Below are 27,304 nucleotides of genomic sequence, written 5' to 3'. Positions count from 1 at the left end.
TAGGAACGGGTGGTGAGAAAGGAGAACACGTGTTTCTCGGTCTATGAAATCTACCACTGTTCCGGTGCTTTCCATGCCCAGTCTCTCCTCCCCAACGCTCGAGCGGGGCCGATACAAATGCCATTGTTGAGTCGGGCAAGTGCAGGGCGGACCCCTCCCTGAAGGGCACGGGTTTCCAGGGAGAGTGGGGAGCTCTGCCCCCCTTCAACCCCGACCTCCCCTGAAGCCCATCTTTCTTGTGCGTGCCTCAGCCTTGGGGCTGCACCTGCAGGGAGCAGAGGAAAAACAGAGCTGCTATGTCCGAAAAAGAAGCACGAAAGCCAAAACAGAGTAAACAATGATGTCGTTTATTTAAAATGTTTACTCCAAGAAATATATATAAAAAAAAATAAGACAATTACAGCACTAAACCAGGCACCTTCGACCAAATCACAACCTCTTCTCAGGTTCTCCCCCTTCGCCCTAAACCCCTTCTCCCAAAGGCTCCTTCCTGAGCTGGAAGACAGGTCAGATGCCCGAGGGGTTGGTGCAGAGTCCGTGCCCAGACCGGGCCCCTCTTTCTCTTGGGGTGCAGGACCACCCCCTTGCACTTGTCATGATTTTTTCCGCCAGTAGGAAGTTCATTTTAAAATTCTAAGCCCAAAGGAGTGATTGTGGCAGAGAATGGGGCCGTCTTCACTTGAAGGTATGTGTATGCTGCTCTGTCCCTGGCCGGGGGCCCTAAATAGGCTGGTGGCAGGTTTCAGACTAGTCCCCTGAAGATCGGAGCCCTGCCTCGCCAAGGGCAGCTCCTGCAAAGGGACCGCACGACCCGGGGGTGGGGGGGCAGATATGCGGGTACCAGGGGGCGCAGGCGCCTAAGCCCCACTCCAGGAAGGAGACCGGTGTTTAGGAAAACGGACGGGTTTACGCACAGAAGCGAGAGAGATGGTACTTTTGGGGTGATTTGGACAAAGCAGGTTAGTGTGGCAAAAGCTCTGAGGGTGCAGAAGCTTCTCCCCTGGACTACGGACACGGGAGGCCAAAGATGAGCGTGAAGTCAGACTAAGGAAGATGCAGGCCGGTCTCTTCGCGCGAGGCGGTGGGACCGGCCGGGACAGAGCCTGTCACACGCCCTGGAAAAGGCAGAGGCCGCCGTAAGGCGTGACGGGGGACGGGCAGGGGAAAAAAAGCAACGACGACTAGATCATTTTTGGCATTTTAACATCGAGACACTGACAAGTGGTAACAACGGCAAAGCAAAGAATAAAAAAAGACCAATATGTAACTTTCCCCATCCACCCAAGTCTCACACTGAAGTTCTACCCCCATCTCCCCCCAGAAGCACCACGGAACTAAAAAATCTATTTTAAAGCACCCAAACCAGTCCAGACCCTCTCGAAAACAAGAGCCCCAGCCAGAGCTGTCGCCTCTCCTGGGTCCAAGTGAGAGGAGGGGTTCCGGGAAAGGCACCTCGTAACTCACGCAGAGCAGCGCAACACCGGTGACGAGCTCGGGCAGAGGGCACTTGGCGGGAACGGGGGTGGCAGTCACAGATCTGCGCAGACACGCGGGTAAGGGGGACTTCTTCAGGAATCCCAACTATTTGGTACCACGGCCAAGCAATGCGACCAGAGAGCTGGGTTAGTGGAACAGGAGCCCGAGTCTCAGAAACGGGGGCCCGTTCCGGCAGGATCCGGCAGGGGAGAAAGAAGCACGAAGGTGGTAAAGGCTGGTACATAAAGGGCTGAGCCTTCCTTGCAAGGACTCCAGAATGCACTTTTCACTGCTGGCTGATCAATCTCTAATGGCGAGTGCTGGCGAGGCGGCCCCGGCTCGTCTAAGGAGCCTGGAAGCCGCCCTTAAACCAGATACGTTGTCCCCGCGTCTGCCCACCCACGCCCCCCCCCCCCCCACCCCCAAGTCCCCACTGGGTCCACAATCACCTGATTTTCATTTGGACTTCTTTTACAGCTAAAGTAGATAAAAATGGCTAAACACAGACCCCAAAGCCCCCACCAGGGGGGAAACGGCAGATTCTACTAATGTTGCAGCCAAAAGGCGATGGGGCTTACAAGCAGCCAAGGAGAGAAACAGAACGCCAGCCTCAGCCGGTGTACAAGAAGCAGGAAGTGGTGACCCCGATGCTCCCGAAGCGGGCGGCCGTGATTCTGGATGGAGATCCGCCACCAGCACTGTCTATGCCCAGCTGCGGCCGCCGGTTCCCAGAAGGGACGTTTCTTTGAGTCCACGGGGACTCCTCTCAGGGAACACCCGCCCGGATCGCAACGCTAGTTACAGCTGGAAAGGGGTGTTCTGAGAAGTGGATTTAGGGGAGGAAGAAAAACAAAAACAAAAACAAAACCCCTAGATTGCTCAAAGTTTCTGCCTCTTTTGTAGGAATGGTAAGTCAACTATGAGCAGATATTTTAATTCAACATGAAAAGGAAAAAAAAAAAAAAAACCACTTTGGAAAGCATACAGAAAAGGTAGTTGACGTTGAATCGCTTTTAAAACGGAACCGCAGGGAGTCTAACAAAAATGCACCTTCGGTCAAACTTTTGCTTTCTGAAAATTCCTTGTTCGACGTCCCGTCCCAGTGCACTGGAACCGACAGCTGCCGCGAGAGGTGTGGGGCTGCAGAAGGCTCTGGGACGATCAGAGGGTCCGGGGGTTGTACTCTGGCAGTTTCTTGATCTTCTCTTTCTCGGCCTCGCTTTCGTCTCGTGCTATCACCAGGGAGTGGGCGTAGCCCATGGCCACCTGGGGGAACAGATCGGGGCTGGGGTGTAAGCGGAGCCCGCCGGCCCGTCATGGAGGGGGGAGCGGATGACAGGCCGTCCGTCAGCTGGGCTGGCCACCCTGGGCCGCACAAAAGCCCTTTGCTAAAGAGCCCTGGCCAAAACCAAAGCCTTCCAGCCTGCCACCAGGCAGGGATTCAACGCGGTCAGCAGAGACTGGCGGGGACACGGGGATCCTGCTCCCGGGCCTCTCTGGACCACAATCCCGCCTTGTGTGAGGGCACCCGCCCCATCTGTGTATCGGCGGACAAGGGCGGGCAGGCCGGGGGACGGAACAGCAGGGGCCTTGCCCCGCCATCTGCCCTAAGGCCCGATGGGGCGCAGGCTCCGCCGAAGGTACAAAGCAGACGTGAGCGACGCCCTCGTCCCCAGAACAAGTCTGCCGGGCCTGGCCTGTGGCCAGAGTCATTCAGGGCGAGAACAGCCACTGAGCCCGGCTGGCACGCCCCCGTGCCTCCTACTGCTGGCCTCTAGCACAAAGCAGCAGAAAAGCCGCTCGAGGAGCCATCAGACCAGCCTCGGCCAGGCTAACGAGACCGGGAGCAGGAAAGTCGGGTGCCGGCTGGCGGCACTTTCTCCACGGGCGCCTTTCGCGTCCCCCTGGCCCGGGAGCGCGTGCTCACCTGCTCCGTGAAAATGCCGTCCAGCGTCTTCACCTCCTGAGCCGCGGTGGAGGACTTGGGCTTGTGGTCCCCGTAGCCCTGGCAAAGCGGACAGAGACACAGGACTGGGCTCGCTGCGGCACGGTCCACAAAGGGGACGACGGCGACCTTGCCGGGGACCCCGCACCACAGCCCCACCACGCGTGACACGAGGGGAGGACAGCTACCCACGAGAGTGCACACGAGTGCTGTGCACAGGGGGCTGATTCCCCACTTGAGGACCCTGACAACCTCTGGGGGTTTCTGCTATCGTGAGCACCTTCTGGGGGTTGTCACTGAGGAGACAGCACCGTCACGAGCACATGAAGAGTCGGCTGCTGTGGCCCTCAGGCTATGAGGTCACAACAACACTGGCCGTCCCCACCTTCGCCCCGCAGACTGGAGACTGAATCACCCCCACCCGCCGCCAGACTCCAGGACACCAGAGACAGAAGGCTCTGCCTGAGGACCACGCAGAGGGCGTCACGCAGAGAGCGTGGACACGGGGGCCTTTAAGGGCCAAGCAGACCCCTCAGGTCAAACCGAGAGGCTGACGGGGCTGGGGACGAAGGGCCTCCCTTCCCAGCTGCGTCTCTGCCACCAGACTCCCTCTCACACCTTCCCGTACAGTGAAGGCTTTTGCCTCCGAGATGCCAGGCCACCTCCTCAACCCCGAGAAGCTGCCCCAAAGTCCCGCTCGGTCCCCTCTGGTGGCTGAATCGGTACATGGGTTCCATCTCTGACAGGCCCTAGAAACATCTGTCCTGTTCTAAGAATGAGCCATGAAACCCGGGCCAGGTTCAGTGTCCTGATTTCGAGGCTCTGCCCGGGGCTGACTCTGAGGGGCAGCTGCACATGGGCCCCCAGGGAGCCCCAGACCCAAAGTAGGTGCAGAACACCGAGGACCAGGCCACCGAGCCCCGGAGACGGCTTTAGGGACCAAGGAGCCCTGCCTTCCCTCCTCTCCCTCCCACGAGCGAGGCGGGAAGGGAAACAGACCGCCTTCCCCGCAGGAAATAACAAAGAGTCAGGCTGAGGATCAAATCGCAGCTAGAACGGGCAGACCGCCAGCCGAGCTCCACAGCCAAGCTGTTCCTGATGAAGAAATTAAAAGTTAAAGACTCATCAGGCACCAGAACCCAAGAATCAGACAGTTGGTTGGGGAAGGCCAAGTACGTGTGAGAAACCGAGGGCTATCAGTTCTCATCAGGCAGGCAACGGAGATTAAAAGCAGGCAACACAGACTTTGACTTTTTTAGGAAAAACGAGAGAAGAACGTCCCCAAATGACCTGCGAGGCCGGCCCCGTGGCTGCAGGAGAAAACCAGGAAGACAGGACGCCTGCTCACCACCGCCCGCGTGGGGCCCAACGACCCGCTGAGCCTGCTGACTTAAACCCTCCTGGAGGGAATGAGAGAAACCACCCCTCTCCCCCATCACCGGCATATGCAACCACGGCTTGCAAAACCGAGGGGGAAATGAGACCCGAAACTTCCCTATTTCCAGATTTACGACGGGGATGTGAAAGACTTTCACAATTACTTGAGAGGCACCGAAGGATCTCTGAAAGCCGATGTGACCAAAGACTAGGGAGCGTCTCGGCCTTTCACGCAGATGCCCGTTTTCCTCTTGAGGGTTTGCGGGAGGCAGCCCCAGAGAGCCCAGACCGGATCCCCCCGCTTACCAGCTCCCCGAAGGTCGGCGACGGGCCCCAGCTGATGGTGCTCTCGTCGGCGGCCACGATGATGCTGCTCTTCCTGCGAAAAGGCAGAGGATGTTGCCAGCGCGGCCGGCAGCCCCAGCCGCCACGGACCCTCCCTGCAGGCTGCCCGCTCAACAGCAGGGTGTGGCTCGTGAGCATCAGAGTCCAGTACCCCCATTAAACACCGAGAGGTACTCATTTCCCGGCAACACGTGCCAGGCCAACGGGCTTCTAGGCCCTCCACAGCGTCCCGTGCGGGCCCTAGAGCAAAGCCCCGAGAGGGTGCCAGGAACCGGGGCCCCAGGCCTTCCCCCCACCTCACCTCGGCCTGGTTTGAGGGCTGGGGCGGGGAAAACACACCGGGAAAAGAGGTCATCAGATCAGGGCAGAGAGCTGACTCTAAAGCGGGTAGAACGCCACAAAAACTGACGTGGGCGGGGCTAGACATCCAGGCAGATTAAAGCCATAGCCCCTGCCCCGAGAGACACGGCTCCCCTCCAACGACCCGGCAGCTGATTAACATAATCGGACTCCTCACCAAGAAGCGCTACCTCACTCAATGGCGTCTGAGGTGTCCTCAAAATAAACCGAAAAGCTCGGGCTTAAAAGACGGTTTCTTCTCCGTGCGTCGGGGTAACCAAAATCCTACCACTATGTCCAGCTAAAATCCCGTTAACCTGCACAGACGAGCGAAGCACACCAAGCCTCTGAGGAGTAAAAAACCCTACAAGGGAACTTTCTGTGGATGCGGCAAGACAAAGCCTCTGTTCTAGGACCTACCAACCCCCGGAGCCTGAAACAGCCCCTCCCGCCCCGAACCCTGGTGCGTCTGATGCCCTGATTGGGGGACGGGGGGCTCAAAGGAAGAGGCGCCCTCCCCACTGTGTCCTCCGGGCCCAGGAAGGGGACACACGTCCCGCTCACCAGGAGACACTGCCACGTACCCACAAGCCAGGCTCCGGATTCTCCAGCCGCACAGGTCCTGCACGGCCTTCGGGTACATGGTGGATTCACGGGACGTGTTGGTGGCCCCCCAGAAGAACAGGCCGCCTGGGGAGAGGCACACGTACCAAGAACTGAACTCCCCTCTCCAGCAACATCAGCAAGGCAAGAACATTGCACGCTGCTGGCAACAGAGGGGCGTTCAGGCCGGAAGAACACGGGGGTTTCGGCCCGGGAACGTGCCAAGGGCTACGGGGCTCCCCACCCGCCACGCCACGGAAAGCCGTGACTTGGTTGCAGACAGTCTCCTCCTGAGGCCCCGATGGGGGAACAGGGCGGCGGGGGCGGGGGGGTCACTCACCCACTTCGCTGACGGCAAAGGAGCAGGTGTAGCCGGCGTAGATCTGGGCCGCCCCGCGCCCGGGGAAGTCGAACAGCTTCACCAGGCGCGGCACCATCTCGTCCTTCTGTTCCGCGTGGCCCAGCCGGCCGTAGCCGCCGAAGCCCCAGGAGAAGACGCGCTTCTGAGAGTCCAGGACCAGCTGTGGGCGGAGAGAAAACGCAGGCTTGGAGCGGGCCTCCTAACCCGAGGGGACGAGGGGGCCATCACTCCGTCCCAGAGAGCCTGTTGCTGCGGCTGGTGGTATAAGAGGCAGGATAATCTGAAGCTGCGCCCACGGTGGGGGCGGAGAGGGGGCGGAGGCAACAGGGCATCTGCTCTTTTTCTCGGCTGGGGACGCGGCTTTCCGTCCGTAATTATTACCACTTTAAGCCTCAAGTCCCCTTCACGCCTCATCAAAAGCAAAAGGGTGGGTGGGTCTCCAGAGAGCAGGCTTGTTTCCTTCCACGGTGGAGACAGAACCGCACAAAACCGAGAGGCAAGGCCTGCCTGCCTGCAGGGACTCTGGTTTGGATGCCCCGTTCGCAGGTGGTCTCCATCTGGTCACTGGTGCCGGGACCACATGGACTCAATTTCATTGAAACAACTTAAGGCTGATCTTCTTTCCTTCGCGGCATTTTCAACGTTCAAAACGGACAGCCCATCAAAACCATTTGACAGAAGAGGCCAGCACGGGATCCACCTTTGCTTTCCCAGACGACACTGGGCAGAAGAGAACCACGGATTTTCGACTCCAGGGGACCGAAATCTCCCGGTCCACATCACTGAGCAGCAGACAAAGCATCCCAGAGGCCGTGCCCGAGGGTCACTCGCCAGTCAGCCACACACAGCAGGAGACCAGCTTGGTCTCTGGACTCCCAGCCCAGTGCTCTCTCAACAGAGCAGAGAGCCAACTTTTGACGCGCAGGCATCCTTGGGCAAAACCACCGCGAGAAGGCAATACAGATAGAAAGACGCATATCCAAAAACTGTATCGCCATCTATCCCAAGTGATCTGCAAGGACACAGCCCTCACAGTTAAAACCACTCAACACTGTCCGTACAGGGGATCAGAAAAAGTCTGTGAAGCTGTCAGACAAAGGCCAAAACCAGAAAGACACCATGAGTCCAACCAAAAAGTCTGTCCTTTAACTACGTCTACAGAAGTTACCGAGAGACTCTGAACAGAAGATCTACACCCCATGGGGGGTGGCGGGGGGGTGGTGCCTGGGTGGCTCAGTCGGCTGGGCGTCTGAATCGATTTCGGCTCAGGTCGTGATCTCAGGGTTCGTGACTTTGAGCCCCACTGTGCTGACAGCGCAGAGTCTGCTTGGGATTCTCTCTCTCTCTGTCTCAGACCCTTCCCCGCTCATGCTCTCTCTCTCAAAACAAATTTAAAAAAAAAGAAAAAAGAAAAAAGAAAAAAGGAAAACCCGCCCCGGAGCCACCTGAGTGGTACAAAGCCCGGGGAGAAGGGCGGGAGGTCTCGGACTCCCAGAATGAAGTAAGTCCCAGCCGAAGCCAAGCGCTGGGACACCGCAGCACACATACAGTCTCCCCACGGAGGTGAGGCTCGGGAAGCAGAGGAAAAGCCAGAAACCCCCAAGTCTTACCGTGTGGTTAGCGCCACAGGCCACATCTCGTACAACCACGTTTGGGACTGGCAGAATCTGCCCATCTTTCGTCTTCTCGATGAAGATGGCCACCCGCCGGGGCACCAGCTCGCAGTCGTACTCTATCCGCTGCGCCCTGGCGATGAACTTCCCGTCCGAGTTGTGTCCTGGGGCGACCAGAGCCAGGGGTCAAGCAGCAGTTGACGGCACCCCGCCCCAACCCGGCAGGGGGGGCCTCGCGGGACAAGTCTGCCCACCAAGGTAATGCTTTTCCATCTGGGGCACAACCCACTCAGTGTCATGAAATCGATTCTAAGGGGTTGAAACCAATTAGTTTTTAAAGATGAACAGGACAGGGGCGCCTGGGTGGCTCAGTCGGTTGAGCGTCCGACTTCGCTCAGGTCACGATCTCACGGTCCGTGAGTTCGAGCCCCGCGTCGGGCTCTGGGCTGATGGCTTGGAGCCTGGAGCCTGCTTCCGATTCTGTGTCTCCCTCTCTCTCTGGCCCTCCCCCCGTTCATGCTCTGTCTCTCTCTGTCTCAAAAATAAATAAAAATGTTTAAAAAAAAAAAAAAAAAAAAAAAAGAAGAAGAACAGGACAGAGGGGCGCCTGGGGGGCTCCGTCGGTTAAGCGTCCGATTTCAGCCCAGGTCATGATCTCGCGGTCTGTGAGTTCGAGCCCCGCGTTGGGCTCTGTGCTGACCGCTCAGAGCCTGGAGCCTGCCTCGGATTCTGTGTCTCCCTCTCTCTCTGGCCCTCCCCCGTTCATGCTCTGTCTCTGTGTCAAAAATAAATGTTAAAAAAAAAAATGAATAGGACAGAATAGGGAACACCCAAGGACACTGTCCACACAAGGACGTTGTTTTGTAAAAGTTCTTTGTTCGTGCTCTGACGTGAATGGGCTGTAACACACACCTTAATGTCAGCTGTGGTCAAAGTCAGAAGCTCCCGATTCGAAGGAATGGTCTACTGAGTATGGTCTGTGCCCCACTTGGCCCCGGGGCGGGGGGGCTGGGGGACGGACAGAAAAAGTTCAACACACAACCTGAGACTTGAGGTTCTATGACTTACTAGTAACCCAGACCTAGCACTACGATGTTACAACGTAGTTAATGGCGGGTTCTCGTCTTCGCCTTGCCTAACCCAGTAAATGCGTCACGAGAGAGGGGGTGGGGGCGAGCGGATGTGCCGGGATCCACTTCTCCAAGGTTACATCGTATGTCCTAATTCTACAAGGGATCTCTCTGGATTTGGACCAGGAGATTCAAAGCGGGCTGCAAAGAAAGCTGAGAGGTATAGCGGATTCCACAGATACACATAAAGCCAGTTTCTCAAACTAGTTTTGAAGAAGGATGTCCCAGGGAAAGGGGAGTCCGTACAAAGTGCTCCAAGAGCGGCCTGCCCACGGCAACTGCTCAGCGATCAGCCATTATCATGGTCACCGAGATCGTGTGGCTCTCCCTGAAGGAAAATCCACCTGCTTGCTCGCAGATCTGGGGCAGCCAGAGGCAGCAGGGGAGCAGACACATTTCCGGAAGCCGAACGGAACCACACTTCCGGTGTTTCGCCCGGGGCTGGGGATGGCACCGGGGCCTGTGGCCATGGAAACGGTTTCTCCAACAGCCTCTGGCAACTCCCTGGCAACCAACACTGAAATGTGCGTAAGGGGCTGTTCTTTCTTATTCACTTCTGACTTGAGGTATATTTAGTTTCACAAAGTCACTGTTCCCTAAAGTCTAAGGCCAGCGAGATGCTCCTTGTTCTATTTATACCTTCTTCCATCTGTCTGCTTTTAATGACGTGGGGACCCAGCAACCCAGATCCGGGGGCCGCGGCGGATCCGGGGTGGCATGCAGCTAGGGAGCCAGCAGAGGGCGCCCACTCCTCACCTCCTACTCGCAAAGGGCTGGGGTGTGGGAAGGCGCCAGAAGGAAAAAAACACTCTGGTGTCAGATGGGAAAAGAAAATGGAGACCTTGTAAAATCAGGATCGAGAGACATTTTCCACTTACTGAGAACCGCTTTCTGAGTTCTCCCTTTCTACTCAATGAGATAGAAGTGAATGTGTTTCTGGAGGAGTACGTTCTGTTTAGGGACGAAAACAGGAGGGATCCCTGGCACTTTACACGGAATGGGGCTCATGCGTGTACCTGAAAGAATCGCCCAGACCAGGGTTTGCAGAGCAGACTTAATCCTGTGTAATTTTCTCACTTTCAATAAAGGCAAATCTTTAAAATATGAAACCGAATGAAGGCGCCTTTTTTTTTTTTTTTTTTTTACAACTCTGAAATCCTTTTACATATAAATGAATTCCCATTATCAGAAAAAAGAATCCTTTGTCAGACTGAGCCTGACTTACTCATTAAGGCCAAGCCACTGTGATGCTCCACAACCCTGTGAGTTAGGACATGCTGTCCCAGTAAATGGGAGATCCACTTAATGGATCAAGGCTATTATCTGCGATCAATTACCCACATTTCCAACATGTATGTGCAGGCCCACACCGACTTCTGGCTCCAGATACGCAGTTAGATTACAGAGCTTTTAAAAAAATGTTTCCATACCCAGCTGACCATATTCAGGGCACCCAAAGGAATAGAGGTTCCCTTTGCAGTCCATTATCATACTGAATTCAGCCCCACAGGCCATTTTGGTAATTGGCTGGCCGTTGTACATTATCTGAAAAGACAAGACAGGAGACTCTCAGACATTTTCTAAAAGACTGATAAAAAGCCTCCACCTCTCGTAGGTCAGTGTGAAACAATTACTAGATTACAAAGGAAATTTAATGGACTCAGCAATTCTGAAGGCGAAAGCTTAGGACGCAGGTTAAGAAACACCCTTGTGACCCCCACCTTCCCAGCAGAGTTGAATCCCAAGACAGGGTTGATCGTGCCCCGATCCCTTTATCCCTCCAGATGCCCAACACTGTGCCCAGTCAACGCACTCACTCCTCAGCCGGCCAGCACGGGCAGGAGGGTGAAAGCGACAGAAACTTACCCACATGTGACCCCCAGACCTCACCTACTCACTAGCAGCTCAGCCTCAACTTTCGAGAGGAACTTTCTCGCGCTTCCCTCACCCTCCGCAGAGATAATGGCCTGACTGGTCTGCACCGAAGGTGTGGATGAGACATAAAATGGCTCAAAGACAGCCAATACGAAGACAGCCAAGGCCCCGAGGAACTTAGCGTGGGCTCGGGAAACACATCTAAGACAGTACTTGGAAACTGTGTTACTGCACTCATCAGTCAGGGAGAGCCCTCGCCAAGAAGCGTGAGCCCTGGGCCCTGCCCGTCGGTCCTGGCTTCCTTTAGAAACTGTTCCTCCTCGGAGCGGGTGGCAGATGAAACGGAGACGTTCCACAAATCGTTCAAACCACAGGTTAAGTTTGCCCACGGTCTCTTTTTAAGAGACAAGCGATCTGAGTTCCTGCCTTCATCATTAAACCAGACACTCACTGGCACTTGGCTGTTTTATGTTCATAGTCACGTTTTAGGTGCGAGTCCTCCCTCCCCAACTTAACCCTCCGTTCCTGAGGAAGAAAAGACGGACTCCAGTCTGTGTTCTAGGCACCTGGCAGGGGACTTCACACAAGGTCAAAACTCAACAAGTCTTTGCAGATGCTGACAAATCCCATCCCTAGAACATCTCTCACCTTCTTCGGAACAGTACAGGCTGAAGAACAAGGCCTCTGTAACAAATTCTCTCCGTGAGAGAGAAAAATCGTTCTCGGTGTGTGTTTCAACCGTGAGCATATATTAAATCTGCTCTAAAGCCTGTAACGTGTGCATTCCACTCAAAGACTCTAGGCTCTGTTTCTACGAGACATCAGTTACACTGCAGGGAGAGGTATTTGGTCCCACCGCAGAAATTTCTGCACAACAGCAAAGAGAAAGGCCGCAAGACCGGAGCGGGTACCTGTGCCGGGCTCGGAACAGCATCTGTCTGGTTGCCGAGGCCCAGCTGCCCCATCTTGTTCTCTCCGAATGCAAACACGGAGCCTGTTTCTGGAAGGAGAGAACAGTATCACAAAAGGGACAAAGAACACTGAAGGTTTTGAACTGGGTTTGGAATCAAGGGCTCCAAAACCATAAAAAGAGCTCCTCTGCCAGGAAGAGCACGCAACCGAGACGCTGTCCTGAGCGCGTGGAGCGGACGAGCTCGGAGCAAAACCCCCGCACAGCCGGGGACGAGAGCGCAGAGGCACACAGGGCACGGCCCCGGCCTCCGCCTCCCGGACGGGCTTCCTACACCGGCAGGCAGGCAGGCAGGCAGGCAGGCAGCTGAGGCTGCCAGCGGCTTCAAGAGGCCCACCCCTGGGGCACTCTGGGCACTTTTCTGATCCTGACCGAGAGCCACAGAGGCGGCTCTGTCCCCGCGCCCAAGGTGGGTCCTGTGGCCTCGTGCCAAATGTAGAAGGAACCCGCCGTTCCTTACCCGTCAACGCCAGGGTGTGGTTCCGCCCACATGCCGCAGACACAATCACTTCGTGGCTGAGACCCTCAATGAGTTTGGGGGCCTCAACCCTCTTGGTGTCACCGTGGCCCAGCTGCCCCTTCTCATTTCGACCTGCAGATCAAGAGCAAGACGCAGAGGGAAGAGAGGGTGGCCAGAGCAGCGTCACGGAAGAGGCAGGCACGTGTGGGGGTCCCCTAGAAGGTGCCCTCCACTCAGTGGCGGAGATCGAGGCGGAGTAAAGGTCCGGGTCCGGCTCCTCTGTCAACGGCCAGCCTTTCGAGACCCGCTCGGATGGGGCCGGGTGACCAGGGAAGATCCACGGTGCCTTCCCCAGGGACCTCTCCTCGGGCCGCTGCCATCTACTTCACCCTCTCTGACCCCCTTTCCTGTGACGGCAGCTGCCGCCCCCCCCCCGAAGCACTTTCTGAGGCTCTGCTGCTCGGTTCGCCCTGGCCCCTGCCAGAACCTTCCACGAGACACTAGCCCCTGGCAAGGCTCTTCGGCTCCAAAGCTCTTCCGCTCCGGCCCCTACACCTGCCCTCGTTTCCAACACGGGCTACGACAGCTTCCAAATCAAACAACTCTGCGGGCCCCTCACGGGTCCCCCTGGCCGAGAGAACCATACGGTGGGAGCCACATATTGGGGAGATTTTACAGGGCCAGAGAAGTCAGGGCACTGGGAGGGAGGGGCAGTTCACACCCTCCCTGACGATGAACGTGACCTCTGTCACAGGAAACACGGAGAGCAGAGCCACGAAGGTGAGGCCCAAGCCTCCTAAGGGCCTGAGAAAGAAGTTAATGGCCGGCTATGAGAAATTCCACCCTCAAACCCGCACAGATCCCAGCACCCACCCCCCCCCCCCCCCAGCAGGAGCGGCAGAACCCCGCTTCTACCGGGAGCGGTCCAAGTTCACCGGGAAGGGCACTCTACCCAGCATGGGTGCTGGGTGCAGCTTCTCGGCCACCCGAGACGCTTGGGGGGCTGGCAGGCGTGGACCCCTCGAGAGCGATGGGCTGAGCCCTGACGCTTACAGACACCGGACAACGCCCCGTGCCTTTGGCTGTGGCTGACTGCGGAACCGGTTGCCCCCCCCCGGCCCCTCACGCTCGGTGGCAACCAAGTCTGCTCACCGGGACACGGGTCTTTGCTCTGGGGCCAAGTTAAGTGGCCAGCCTCCAGCATCATGCCCTACCCGCAGGGTCAGCACAGGGGACAGTTTTAGAAGCACCACGTAAGTGAAATTCGGTGAAGAGATCAGAAATCCGCTATTTCAAGCTCGGAACTCTGACAGGCTGCTGTGTTCGGTGTCAGAACACCAGGCAGGAGGGGTCCTCGGGGGGGGGGGGGGACACATGCCGCTGTGCCAGTCGGAGAAAATGAACACCGCGGCCGTGTCAGCATGGCATCCAGAGACTAAAGTTTAAATTTGGGCCAGACACCCTTGTTAGCTGGTTTTTTTTTTTTTTCCCCAACAGAATCACAAAATTAGCAGAGTGCAGCGAAGACAACAGATGTTAATATATTTGGACTTTGGTACAGCAGCTCATGAAATTGCAAAAAATCGTTCAAACAGACCGAAATAAAAAAGGAGTCATATGGACTAAAAGCTAGCCAAAGGACCAGAAACAAAGGGTGGGGACCACTGCCAACACACCCAGCTGGAAGAAGACTCCAGGAACTACCACAGGGCGTGGGGCTAAACTGAGCCTTAGTCAGTACCTGGATCAACAGTCTGGAAGAGGAAAGGGGCGGCAGCGCGTGGAAGCCTTCCCGAGGGGACACCGGAGGACGGCAAGGACACCACTGCCGAGGGGCGCACACGAGGGGGTCCAGCAGCCGGAAATCGGCCCAGCTGAGAAAAAGCGCTCTCAGCTGTCGGGAAATCCAGTAAGAAAGAGGCACCGAGCAACCCAGCCTGTGGGCCTGTGATCCCCAGAAACAGAGGCACAGGACTGCAGGGACACAGTGGCCGATGCCGTGACGCGGCCCATGGCATTTCAAGTGGCAGGAACACAGGTCTTACGTCAACACTGAGCCACAAAGCAAGGGGGGGGAGGGGGGGCTGTCTGCCCAGGGGACGACGTGCCTAAAATAGGAATTCAATTCTAGGTGCCTCAAGATCAGAAAGATCCAGATTCAGCCAGAACATTCAGGAAAAGGTTGCTTAAAAAAGAGGATTCAGAGAATTAGGTGGCCGTGTACAAGAGCATGACAGGGCAGTGGAGGAAGGGGATGCACTGGCGGGAAACAGGAGGGACCAGCCGGAAATCAGACGGAGCAAATACGGCTGCAAGAAGGCCACCCTCCAGGCAGACCAGAGGGAGGGGGAGGAAGTCAGCCCCGTGGGGGGCCGCCTCCATGAGCCACCCTGACCCGCCCCCGCCCCCGTCCGGACTTACCCCAGCTCCACAGCGTCCCTTCCGTGGTGATGAGGAGACTATGGGCAGCACACGAACCCGACACTACAGTCCGCACCCGGACCCCCGACAGGCAGCCGTATCTATGGGGCCCCCACAAATTCTGACCGAGATTGCGGTAGGCAGCTGCAAAGGGAGGAAGGCAAATCAGACGCCCGCGGGGACCGGCTGGCGGAAAGCACCCCGAGAAACGTCGCCAGCCACCAGGGGCTCGGTCTCCTGGGACACAGAACCCTGGGGGTGCGGCATCCCCCCGGCGCCGGGAGGCCGCTCAAGGAGAAAGTCTGCAACCCCGACCTGCTCCACCTGCGTCTGGGCCCCCAAACCACAGGGACCTCAGACCCTCACGCACTGGCTACCGAGCACGTCCACGTGCAACTGACCAGAAAGGCACGGTGTTCTCCCTCCTGTTGGGAGCCCAACCCAGGAAAGCTGGCGGTGGACCCCCGGTCTCCTCCCCCCTATGCCCAACGTCACCCTCCCTCGTCTGCTGTCCACCTCAGCCCCCCCCCCCCTGCAGCCAGAGGCTCCTTTTGGGGTCTGAGTGTCCCCATCCTCCCCAGAACAACCTGCCCTCCTCGCACACCTACCAGGCTCTGTGCAGGGGGAACGGCTGACACCCCTCCCCCTACGTGGCTTCCTGTCTCAGGGGTCCCACCGCAGTGGCCAGGTCATGGCCCCCTGCCTTTGCCCGTGTGCTCCCTCCCACAGAATGCCCTTCCCCGTCCCCTGCTTGTGCTTTATTATTTTTTTTTATTTAAAATAAAAAAAATTTTTTAATGCTTATTTATTTTTGAGAGAGACAGAGACAGAGTGTGAGTGGGGGAGGGGCAGAGAGAGGGAGACACAGAATCTGAAGCGGGCTCCATGCTCCGAGCTGCCAGCACAGAGCCCGATGTGGGGCTCAAACTCACAAATCACGAGATCATGACTTGAGCCAAAGTTGGACGTTCACCAACTGAGCCACCCAGGCGCCCTCCCCCCCCCACTTGTTCTTTAAAACCTCGTATCAAGCACCCTCTCCTCTGGGAAGCCCTCCCTGACCACATCCCCCTACAGTTTGTGGTTCCCCGAGAACCGTGAGGCCGATCGCAGCACTCAGCCTACTGCACTCACGTGCCTTCCACGGTCCTAGCAACCTGAGGGCCTCACCAGTGCCTGGTACCCAGGGAACACCCAGGAACACTGGAGGGTGTGTGGGCAGGAGAAAACAGCTGCCTCCTTCAAAACCCTCTCTTTTCCCTTTTGACAGACAGGGTGTGGCCAATTTTGTGCTTAGTATTTTTAATTTGGGGTTCTCAAGGACAGAGACATGAACACGTTTCGAGGCCCGTGGGGGCCATTATGAAACGCTAGCTGCTGCCACGTCAACCGTCACACTCATCTCGATGTCCGAGCTGATTAGGAGGCTGATCAGTTATCAGGCACCGAAGGAAAAGCATCTGCGAACCTACGCTGCCCGTGCCCCACCAGCAGAGGGCGCCAAGCGTATCCTCATGAGTTGCAGAGGCCGCCCAGGCAAAGGGACGCTGAAGTCCCTCCCCCATCAGGCAGCAGGCCCTGGGGTCATCAAGGCACACAGCAAAGTCCCTGAGCTTCTCCGCCCTGAGACACTCCTCGCTACCCAAAGGGGAAAGGAAGAAAACCCAACAATTCTCTGCGACAGAGCAGACCGAAAATGACAGCCTTCGCGGGTTATGTTCAAGTCTGTCTATCGTGAAGGCAAAATGAATTGGGGGCACGACTGACGTGTGTCATCTCTGGGAACAAGACACAGCGCGCGGGGACACCGCGGAGGTGAGCGGTGCAGCAGCTGCCCCGGCGTCGCTGAGTGGACCTGCCTCACAGGCGGCCAGATGGCTCGGGTTCGCCAAAGCATCTTCCCTACGGCAGCTGCGGAGCAACCCGTGCCCAAGACGCCAGGGGCCCAGCCTCCAGGGAAGCCTGGGAGGGCGATCCAAGCCACAGTCAGTGCCCCGCCGCAGTCCCGGCTCTTCGGCCAGGCTGGCGGTCAGGAGAGGGAGCACAAGTCGCCGTGTCAATCTGTAAATGAAGTGGGCGTCGTGCCGACCCAACGGGATCTGGGGCAGCCTGCACACGGGGGTTGGCGAGCTCGCCTTCCGAGGAGGCCAGGAGACACAGAAGGGAGGCCCTCCTTCCTTCGGCTTTTGCACCAATGGTAAAACAAACCCCCTGCCCTTGCATTTAGTGCCCCGGCAAGGTCACGGAGGGCCAAGGGGTATTTTAAGATACTTACAAAGGTCTGACACAGGTCAATCTAATTACATAAAACTCCATTTAAAGGGAGACTGATCAGGGAAGCAAAAGCCGGAAAGGGAAAGGACACAAAGGCACGCCTAAAAACAGGCCCAGAGTGCCTTGAACCAGGCCGTGAAAGCAGATCTCTAACCACAGGCTGGTTTCCCTACCTTCTCTGCCTCACAGGGGTGCGGGGAGTCGAGCCGGGCCCGGCAATCCCGCCCCACACGAGAGCCCAAGCTCTGCTCTCCTCTGGCGGCTACTTCCCCTCCCTCCCTGGGCCCGATGTGGAACCGTGAGCGGGCCACCGGCCGGAAGAGCACTGCGAAGGGACGTGGCCCACTGGCAGGGCTGCAGAGGCATCAGCTACCCCTCAGGAGGGGCTTCCTGGCCCCCCAGCCGCGGGGTGGAAGCGGGCCCTGCCCGTCGGGAACCCCTGCCGTTTTCACGGAATAAGACGACCTTCTCTGCCCGTCCTGAGGCACCAGGGAGTGTCAGTGTGCAAATATTTGTTCACTGGGCGATGCTGGGAAGCACTTTGGGAATCTTTCCAAATGAAATCAAGAAGCCATAAAATGTGGCGATGTGCCAGCTTCACGACGGGCCAGTAGCTGCCTGAGGAAAGATATCAACTCACTAAAAGCCACCGGGGACCAAAAGCTGCTTTCTTGGGACTCCTCTGCTCCCTCCACTCCACACACCGTCACTTGCTCTGTCCGACCAGTTCCTGCAATAATTTGACGGCTAACAAAGAACTGAACTCAGTTCTGTAACGTCTAAGGAGTGTGACATGCGGTACGTGACAAATGTCTTGGATGTCTGACCAGCCTCTCTGTTTTCATGAAAATAACTGACGTGAGAAGGAGAATGGAAAGAAGGGGTCAATGTTATTGGTGGCTATTTATAATCTTCCCGTTTAATCCTAAATGCAATCGGGTTTGTTAGCACAGAATTGAGAAGCGGGAGACCAGGGTTCTCTGGGAGCCCCCCCGGGGGGGGGGGGGGGGGGTTCTGTGGCCTCGGGCAGGTTGCTTGGCCTCTCTGGTCACTTCTGTAAATGAAGAGGAGACCCACCTGGCGGACGCCCGCCAGAATCACCCAGAATCACAGAGTCACGCGGGAGAACTCGGAAACCACGCCTCCTACCTTGTTGCTTAGGCACTTCTTTTCGACCAATCAAGTCCCAGTTGGTTGCCCCAAAAATCAAAAGCTGCCCTTTGCACTTAGACCCTTCGAGTTTCTACGGAGACAGGGAGAGAGAAAAAGTATTAGCTTGCAACGTGGCTTCTAGCTTTCTAAGTCTGTCCAACGACAGCCAGAAACAAAAGAAAAAAATAGGAATTCGTTATTCGCATGCCCCCCCCCCGCCGCCCCCCCCCCCCCCCCCCCGCAGCTCGCACAGCGAATGGAGGCTTGAGGTGGTCACTGCCTCATCAGTGTGCATAACCCCAAACCTGCCCACAGCAGCTCGTTCCTTATGCCCAGGCTCACTGTTACCCTTTGACTTCTCTTGAGAATGATCTTTCGCAAAAAATGTAAAAAAACATTAAAAAAAAAAAAAAAAAAATCAACCAAATGGCATTCCCCTCCACCCTGCCAACTGCCTATACGGGTATTCGCAGGAGGCCTACGGTGGCACACAGGGAGAATTACAACGGATGACCTTGGGGCTAGGTCTGCTTTGCCCACGGCCAACATGGTGTTGCACGTGACTCCAAGCCTTGGGAGCCCCGAGTCACCGGTGATGTTGGACCCTCCCTCCGGGTGCTGCCCCGCGGTGCCAGGCGCCTTTCTGTGGGGAAATCATCAGAGCACCGTGTGACATGGGAGAACCTGGCTTCGATGGGGCTGGGCTCATCCCCACTGCTGGCCTGGGAGCCTGGGGAGCGGCAGTGAGTGGACCAGGGAGGGTTCCAGACCCTGGTACTCCGGTCCAGACCCTCAGCTGCCCAACACAGAGCGTGTGGGGCCCTTGGGCCGTCGATGGGAATACACACTGCTTTAAAAGGCCACTATCCAGTTTGGGGTGGCCCTCATTAGAATATCCTCAGCAGTCTGCTGCACATTTTCAAACAGCAGTCAGGTAAAGACTCACTTCTGAACCACGCACCGGTAGGTTCCTTATGGGCCGGGGAAGGGGACGTCCCTCTCATCCCCTACCGCACCAAGCCCAGAACATTGAAGAGAACAGTTTCTTCCCATTTACAGAGCTGTTCTTGGAAGGCCTGATGAAAAAAGCCACCCAGTTCCAGTCATCTTAACGTCTAGGCGGTGGTGGCCCTGGCGGGACATTTGGCCACACGCATGCGTTTTTAAGAGGAACGCACCTTCGCGGGGACTCAGCGTGACCCAAACCCGAGGCCTCGGTCACGCCACAGAACAGACCCCGCCATGCTCACCCACGTTTACGGGGCTGGAGAAAGCCAGTCCATCTACAGGACATGTCCTGCGGGCAGAGAGAGCAGCCGCGAAGGGGAGCCAAACAGCCATGAATGGAGAAGGGCTTCACCAGGCTTCAATTATTTAGAGAACGACCTTAATCGCAGGGCAGTCCCACCCCACGGCACCCACAGACTCGGATTACTTGAACGGGAGCCTAGTTTCCCTTGGTTATCTCCCCTTCTTTGTTTAGCTGGCGGGCCTGGCTGGAACATTCTACAGATCTACAACAGCAGAGGATGAGCAGCAGCCAGTGGGTTTCGTCAAGCTCCCCAAGGAAGGGGCGGCCCTGGGTCTCTGCCCAGGTCACCGGCCAGCTCTGCACCACTTCTCAGGTGTGCGTGGAGAGGGGAGCAGAGACCAAGGAGGGCACTAAAGCACGGTGGGACGAGCTGCCGGGCCAGGCGGGCAGAGGAGCCCCGGGGGGGGGGGGGGGGGGGGGGGGGCAATGTGACCATCAACCCGTGACATTGAGAGGCATTTGCTAGAGCAATAGCTTGCAGGTGGCCCCTGCGGACCTCTGCCACTCCATCAGATGGCCGGACCTTCTGCCCTGGCCCGGGGAAGGGACGGGTTTCCTCTGTGACCCGCGCCTGCCAGCAGCTGCACGGATGAGCAGGTGCCCGTGGATACTGGCTCATCTAGCCAGCTACGTGCTCACACAAAACTCCCACCTTCCCGACACGAGGTGTGTGCAAAGCCTCGGTCAGTGGAGTCTACTCCAGTCTCTGTGGTCTGATTCCTACAGAGAAACTTATCTTACTCAGGTTTTTACATCACAAGCCTTACGTCCTCACACATGAGGTCAAAGTAACAGACTAGATTTCACTGCTATTATCCACACAGTTGTTTGCCATCCGTCACCGACTTTGTCCATAATTTAATTCTCCCCTTTACCTTCTACGAAATAAAAAATTAAAATGACAACTCCTAACGCCCTGTAGATCACAGACCTGTGATGTCCCTCCTGGTCACAGACCTGAGCCAGGCCATCAGGTAGGAAAGACCCCAAAAGCCTGCTGGCTCCCAGCCAGAGGACCCCCCATGGCTGTCAGGGCTGCGAGCCAGAGGCTAGGTGACCCTGCAAGGTATGATCCAACCTTCCCTGATGGGCCAAGAGATTGCTTTTTGCGCCTAAAGGCCAGGTGGCCACGAAGCCGGTCAAACAGTCTCCCCAACAGGATGAGTGAATTTCACTTCACCTTGCTGCCTCCCGTGAGCTGGGCCGAGATGAATGGCCATGGCAGCAAAACGCACAGAGTTTCTCCGATCAACAAAATGGGGTTTCCGGTTCAAAGCGATTTTCGAATTACTGCCCAAGTGCAAGGAGCATGTTCATGAGGCTGAGAGTCAACCTTTTAACATACATCCTTCTAAAAAAGCGCTACCCTTGGCAGAGAGAAGATGGTTCAGAGAGATGGCAGCAATGACAAGTTTCCTAACGGGCTATCAACTGAAACAGACTTCAAGCTCGCTTTTCAGTCGTATCAATCAGGCCCTTTCAGATGGAGCACACCTGTCTCAGGGTCTACAAAACCTCAGCAAACCAACACTGAAGGAACTACAAAGACCCGGACGGCTTGGGACACTCACTGGTTTTCCAGGATTCTGCCAAGGCCGTTTGCGTCGCCTACAGGCTTATGGAGCTCACAAGCCATCGACCCTAGACCATCATAAAACGCTCACCTCACAGCACTGCACATAAACCCCGAAGGGAGCACTTCCTGACACTGAAATCCTATGAAATGTTTTACAAAAATACACCACCTTTACTTACTCACGGCAACCTTGCCCCTCGACCACACAAGCATCTGGGTTCACCTTTCAGGAGTCCAACTTATGCAGCTTATGGTTCCAGACCACTCCTGGCAGCCGCTCTCACACACACCTCCTTCAGGAAGCCCTCAACAGCGGTTGAAAACCTTCTCTGAAACAAGCTAGGGGCTGCTGGCAGCCTGGGGCGGGACGGCTTAGCAGAAGGCGACCTTATGCTTCCCCTGGAACCCAGGAACCTGGGGCCAAGCAGGAGACCCACCAGGGCCTGGCCTGGACTCCGGACCCAACCCAAAAGATGCTAACAAGAACTTAAACCTCGGCGTACTCACTTTCCATGAGGCATCTGAACCCTCAGTATCCTAGATGCGCTGAGCCTAGGAGGGTGCGGACTGGTCCAAAGGAAACTGCTCTAATGCTCAACAGGCTCCTTGTTTTTTAAGGGGGTGGGGGAAGGTACGCGTAGATCTGTACAGAAGAACCAAGAATCTGAAAGATCCTAGAGATGTGAATACAAAGCAAAAGCAAGCTGCGGGGGACTGCCCGGTCTGTCTACCCCCAGGGATCAAAGGAATCGCTCAGTGAGACTGAGAAAGTGCCGTTCCCACCAGACAAGCCAGCCACGCACAGTGCTGGTGGAGGGTCATGTGTGCCTTGCACACACTCTCCCTGGAACTACACTCTTTTTCTGTTTGTTTAATGTTTATTGATTTTTGAGAAAGAGAGAGACAGAGCGGGAGACACAGAATACGAAGCAGGCTCCAGGCTCCGAGCTGTCAGCCCAGCCGGAGCCCCACACGGGGCTCAAACTCATGAACTGAGAGATCACAACCCGAGGGGAAGTCAGACCCTTGACCGACTGAGCCCCTGAGGACCTGAGCCTCTGAAGACTGAGCCTCTGGGACCACACTCTTGGGCGAACCTTGGTGTTGGGGTCAGAATCTCTTCCTTCAGGACCAGAAAGCTCACGCTCAGTCAGGCGGAGTGGAGCCCTGCAGCTGAAGGAACTCACGCACAGAGAACGCAGCAGAGGCAGAGCTCAGCTGGCCTTTTTGTTCAGTCTCCTCCTAATACACCAGGACTGGAGCGGCCAATGGCTACAGTCCCACACAGAGAATGAGATCTGTCAAGGGAAAGCCGTTCCTGCGCCCCAGTTTCTCAATGCTGTGGCTAGTTCCCGGCACCGGCCCGGTCCCAGACGCCAGGTGAGACATTCCACTGACATGGGCTCTCCTCTACCATCTGATGGGCTGACCCTTTCAATGAGAGGGCAGTCATAAAACATTTTCACGGGACCCCTTTGCACAGGGGTTAAGGATGCCATCAGAAAACACCTGAGCCCATGTGGAAATCCACCTCCGTGTGATGCTGGGATAGGCTCTTTGAAACTCTGCGCCCCAGTTTCCTCATCAGTTAAGTGGATGAAGAAATGCATCATTTTTAACCGTTTAAACACTGAGCGCCTTTGGGGGAAAGCACTCCGGTACTGTTAACCCTTACACGCCCTTTGGGGACATCGAAAGGCCTCTCCAGAGCGTCTACACCCTAAGCGGAAGTTCCGACTCTTTGGAGGTTATCTGAAATCCGGTGTCAGCTCTGAGACTCTCCCAAACACACGTCCCACAAGAAGCCTGTGGGTTTCGAGGATCGCGGGCCCCGGGCTGAGATCTCCGGCTCCGCAGGGTCTTGCAGGCGCAGGAGTTGAGTTGGTCACGACCTCAACTAAGATCTACAGGCCCCACTCTAACCAGCGAATTCAGCCCCGCTCAGGGCACGGTTGATGCTTCCTCCCGGGGGAAGGGGGAGCGCCACCCGGAGCCCCCGCGCCCTCGGACTGCGAGCGGCGAACAAAGCCCAAACACCTCTCAGCCCCGGGGGCTTCCCGACCCCAACGGGGGGGGGGGGGGGGGGGAGGGGGGGGCTCTCCCGAGCATGCGCCCTCGCACCCCGCCCCGGCGCCGACCGCCCCCGCCTCCCCGGCGGCGCGAGACGGCGCAGGGCCGCACGAGGCATGCGCGGCGGCCGCCAGGCCCCGCCCCCCCGGAGCGCCGGAGCCGAGGCGGCGGGAACCTCAAAGCCCCGGCGCAAACCGCCGCTCCCCGCAGCGCCCCGGCGGCCCCCTCCCGCGGCGGCGCCCCGGCCGAGCGGCAGCCGCGGTGGGGGGAGAGGGGGCTGGGAGCGGCGAGGGCCCGCGGCGTCGCGGGCCGCACCCGGCGCGCGCGCGCGTCCCCTCCTCCGGCCCGAGACAACTTGCAAAAGTCTCCCTTCCCGGGGCGGGAGGGGGAGGGGAGGCGGAGGGAGTCGGCTCGCGCGGCGCCGGGGGCGGGGCCATGACCCCCTCGCGCGGGCGGGCGGGCGGGCGCGGGCTCCGGCCGCCCCTCCCCCGGCGGGGGCCCGGGGGCGCGCGCCCCAACGGCCAACTGCCGCGCGGGCGGGGGCGGCGGGGTCGGCTAGGCCGCGGCCCGCGCCCGCCCCCGGCCCGCGCCCTTTTGTTGTGCGGCGGCGGCGGCGATGATTCAGCCCGCGGCCTGCGCCGGCCCCGCCGCCCCCGGCCGGGACGCGCAGTGACGCGCCGCGGCCCCCCGGACCCCCCGGACCCGCACTCACGACGCGCTCCTTGGTGTGCTCGGGCTCGGTGATGATCACGGCCGCGCCGCCCGCCTTGGCCGCCGCCGGCCGCGCCGCGCGCTTGCCCCCGCCGGGGGCCCCGTCGAGCTCCAGGCCGTCCTCGTCGCCGCTGCTGCCGCCGCCGCTGCTGCTGCTGCAGCGCTCGGGCCGCTCGCGCTTCCTGCCGGCCGGGCCGCCGCGCTTCCTGGGCCCGGCGCGGGCCGTGCCGTTGCCCGAGCTCGGCTCCTCCCAGGCCGCCGCCGCCGCCGCCTTCTTCCTGGGCATGGTCGCGCTGGAGGAGACACGGGGCAGCGGCGCACAATGGACGGGTTATAAACTGCGCGGGGGGAGGGGAGCGCAGCCGAGCCACCGGCCTCCACTTCCTCCCCTGCCCTCCCCAAAGTGGCGGCCGCGGGGTGGGCGGAGAGGGGGCGAGCCGGGAGGAAATCGCGCCCCTCCCGGGCCCCGGCGCGCCTCCTCCGGGGAATCCCGCACGGGAGCCCAGGTCTCCGACTGCATTCCACGTAGGGAAAGAAAAAAAATGGAGAGCCCCCCCCCCCCCCGCCCATCCTCAAGTTAGGTTTGCCTACAACGCATCACAATTGCAGCCTGGTCCCCGAAAAAGTAAAGGGAAAGAAAAAGGAGCCTCCGATCCTCTACGTTCTAATTAGAGAAGGCTCCGGGATACTTCAAAGATCCCCCTTTGAAAGCGCTCCCCCCCCCTCCCTGGCCGCCCCACCTGCTGCTTTTGTCTCCGCGCCCCCCTCCCCAAGCCCACTCAATTAAATGCAATTCTCTCTGCCGCCCCCCTCCCCCGCCCGAGCCCCCAGTTCCGCGCCAGCCCGGGGGTTCCGACCTCTGGCTCTAATTAGCCTAATCCCTCGGGGTGGGCTGCCCCCGGCGAGAGGGGGGCGAATAAAGCCGGCCCCCAGCCCCAAACACCTGCTCGCACAGACACGAAAAAGAAAAACTTTAATGGTGCTCAACTCTCCCGGCCCCTCCCCGACCGTGCGGCCCAGCCGGTCCCTCCGATCCCGGCTGCAAAGTGCCCCGCTCCGCCGCTACTTTCCCCCAGCGTCCCTGCGCTTTCGCCCTGTCTGCCTTTTTTTTTTTTTTTTTTTTTTTTATTGATTTTGAACAATGGGATCTCTGTCTGTCTCCGATTAAACCACGTGGATCCGCCTTCCTTCCCCTTTTTATTCATTCAATCCCCCAACCCCCCTTCTCAGGTTTTTTTTTTTTTTTTTTTACCTTTTCTCCTTTAAAAAAAAAAGGGGGGGGATGGGAGGGGGGAAAACTTTCCCAGATCCCGCAAACTGAACGTTGTCGATTTTGATTTTCAGTCCCTACCTGGTTGGAGTGATGAGAAACCGGAGAGAAAACGGAAGAGGAGCACTAAAAGACGTACCGGAGGGCTTTTCCCCCCCCCCCGGCCCTGATCAGGGCTCCAGCCCACTCACCAGATACACTTAAAATGTAAATACGAGCTTCCAGAACAAATGCTACAACACAAAACAGAAACACATGTGCTGCCGGGCGGCAAGCGAGCGCGCGACCGAGCGGGCGGCGCGGGGCCCGGGGCGCGCGCGCCCCCTGCCGGCCGGCGGACCCCGCGGCGGCCCGGTTCCGCCCCCGCCCGCGCCCGCGCCCGCGCCCGCGCCCGGGGGACTGCCGGCCCACCCGAGCCTGCCCCGGGCGCCACGCGGCCACCCTTCACCCGCTCGGGTCCTGCGCCTTCCGCAGGCCGCGCCGCGGGCCCCGGGCCCTGTCCGCGGCGCGTCCTCTGCGCGCCAGAGGTTTCCTTGGGGTTTAGGAACATGTTAGATTGTTTTTCCCCCCGAGCACGTCTAGACGGGTCACCTGAGGACACTCGCTGGAAAATAGTTACTTTGCTCACGCATCAGCCAGCAAGGGACGTGCCCTAATTGAGTGATTGGAATGAAGGATGAATACAATTTGAATAATCTCTTGTGCAGAGAGAAGCTGCGCTTTGGCTGCCTACGGATGCGTCCCCAGTATGTAGCAAGCTGCCGTTACCTGGTAGGGTTACGTGAAGACTTGCCCTATGAGTGAATTAGCCAGTGATTGGTATGCAGGCCAAGGACGCTAGTGTTCATGGAAAGTTTTCATAAATATTTGCTAAGTCCCCGGGACACGTAAGGCACACGGTGCTAGGTGCTGGGGGATATAAAGCTAGAAGACAAGAGTCCTGTCCTAGCGAAACACGGTGTCTAACGGGACACATAGACCATTAAACAAGGAATCACATGTGTGATAAGTGATGGCGTTCAGGACACGCTTCCCCGAAACATGGTACCTCGGTGTGTTGAGTATTATCAGCTAAAGGAGTTTTAAGAAAACCTGCAGAAGCCAGAAAGTCACTGAGAACCCCCCCTACCCCCCACCAACCCCCTCCCTGCCAAACCCCTCTTGCCTAAAACAGGTCAGAAAGCCCTCAGGTGAGAAGTGCCCTCCACATCCCAGAAGGAAAGGAACAGCCTCTCTGAAGACAAAAGAACGCCAGGGAGAGTCCCAATAAGTGACCTTTGCTTAGTGTCCCCAGTCACCTACACGTGCGTCATACTCTTTGACCTACGCTGGTCCTCCAACACTGTCCGCTCGCCATCAAACATGACGGGAAATGCACGGGTCTGTTTCTCTCGGTCTTCATATCCTCATGAAGGCTCTCATGTCACATAAAACTTAAACTCACGGGGCACCCGACTGGCTCAGTCGGTAGAGCGTGCGACTCTTCATCTTGGGATGGTGGGTTCGAGCCCCACATTAGGTGCAGAGATGACTTCAATAAACTCAAAGCAAAAATAAACTCGTATGCTTTTCTCCCGTGAAGCTGCCTTTGTCAGCATGATTTTCGGACCCAGCCTAGAACCCTAAAGAAGGTCGAGGAAAGCTCTCTCCTCTCCAACGTAAGCATTGCAGAGTAACACCCGTGTGGGAACTTTATGGCAAGGAAATTCATCCTCTTCTGAGTTCAGGGAAAGCCTCCTTTAGAAGGTTAAGCCGAGTGACTTTGAGGGTGGGTAAGATTCGCCAGACGAACAGTGATGCGAAGACCAGGGCACGAGGAGGAACAGTATAGACAAAAGTTCGGGGACCTTGAGAGACCATGTGGAGGGAGAGTGGGGCTGGACGAGAAAAGCAGTGCAGCCAGAGCGGAGGAAGTAGGCAAGAGCTAGATTCTGTAGCACCTGGTGAGCCATACTAAGGGTTGATTTTTCTTAGAAGCTCTGTTTGCTCATCCTGGGAGGGGGATGATGTCCTAGTCTCCGCTC

At 57.7% G+C, this 27,304-nt stretch overlaps 1 protein-coding gene across 2 annotated transcripts; it reads right to left on the bottom strand.

Annotated features, from left to right (window-relative positions):
- Positions 1 to 326: 326 nt before the first annotated feature.
- On the bottom strand, positions 327 to 25,571 carry RCC2 (regulator of chromosome condensation 2). Of its 2 annotated transcripts, none has more exons than XM_078452318.1 (13): positions 25,472 to 25,571; positions 24,012 to 24,303; positions 18,339 to 18,432; positions 14,916 to 15,059; positions 12,495 to 12,626; positions 11,976 to 12,064; positions 10,620 to 10,734; positions 8,057 to 8,223; positions 6,426 to 6,606; positions 6,067 to 6,172; positions 5,105 to 5,177; positions 3,404 to 3,481; positions 327 to 2,742 (listed from the first exon to the last, which is right to left on the bottom strand). In XM_078452318.1, the coding sequence occupies exons 2-13, from the start codon at positions 24,294 to 24,296 to the stop codon at positions 2,638 to 2,640; spliced, it is 1,569 nt and encodes a 522-aa protein (XP_078308444.1). In that variant the 5' UTR covers positions 24,297 to 24,303; positions 25,472 to 25,571; the 3' UTR covers positions 327 to 2,637. The 2 variants fall into 2 exon arrangements, with proteins under 2 accessions (XP_078308444.1, XP_078308443.1); XM_078452317.1 differs by having other exon boundaries at positions 25,362 to 25,539.
- Positions 25,572 to 27,304: the final 1,733 nt, after the last annotated feature.

Source organism: Panthera onca, chromosome C1 (genome assembly GCF_046562875.1).
Source record: "Panthera onca isolate mPanOnc1 chromosome C1, mPanOnc1 haplotype 2, whole genome shotgun sequence".
In the NCBI taxonomy this organism is placed as follows: Eukaryota; Metazoa; Chordata; class Mammalia; order Carnivora; family Felidae; genus Panthera; species Panthera onca.
The sequence above is the reverse complement of the archived record's forward strand: the minus strand, read 5'-3'. Positions and strand labels throughout refer to the sequence as shown.

Coding starts and splice junctions, on each gene's coding strand:
- RCC2 (XM_078452318.1), bottom strand. CDS start 24,296: ATGCCCAGGAAGAAGGCGGCGGCGGCGGCGGCCTGGGAGGAGCCGAGC. Junction 6,607..8,056: donor CCTGTGGCGCTAACCACACG/GTAAGACTTGGG, acceptor CTCCGCCCACAG/CTGGTCCTGGACTCTCAGAA. Junction 3,482..5,104: donor CGCCGACCTTCGGGGAGCTG/GTAAGCGGGGGG, acceptor CCGCTTTGCCAG/GGCTACGGGGACCACAAGCC.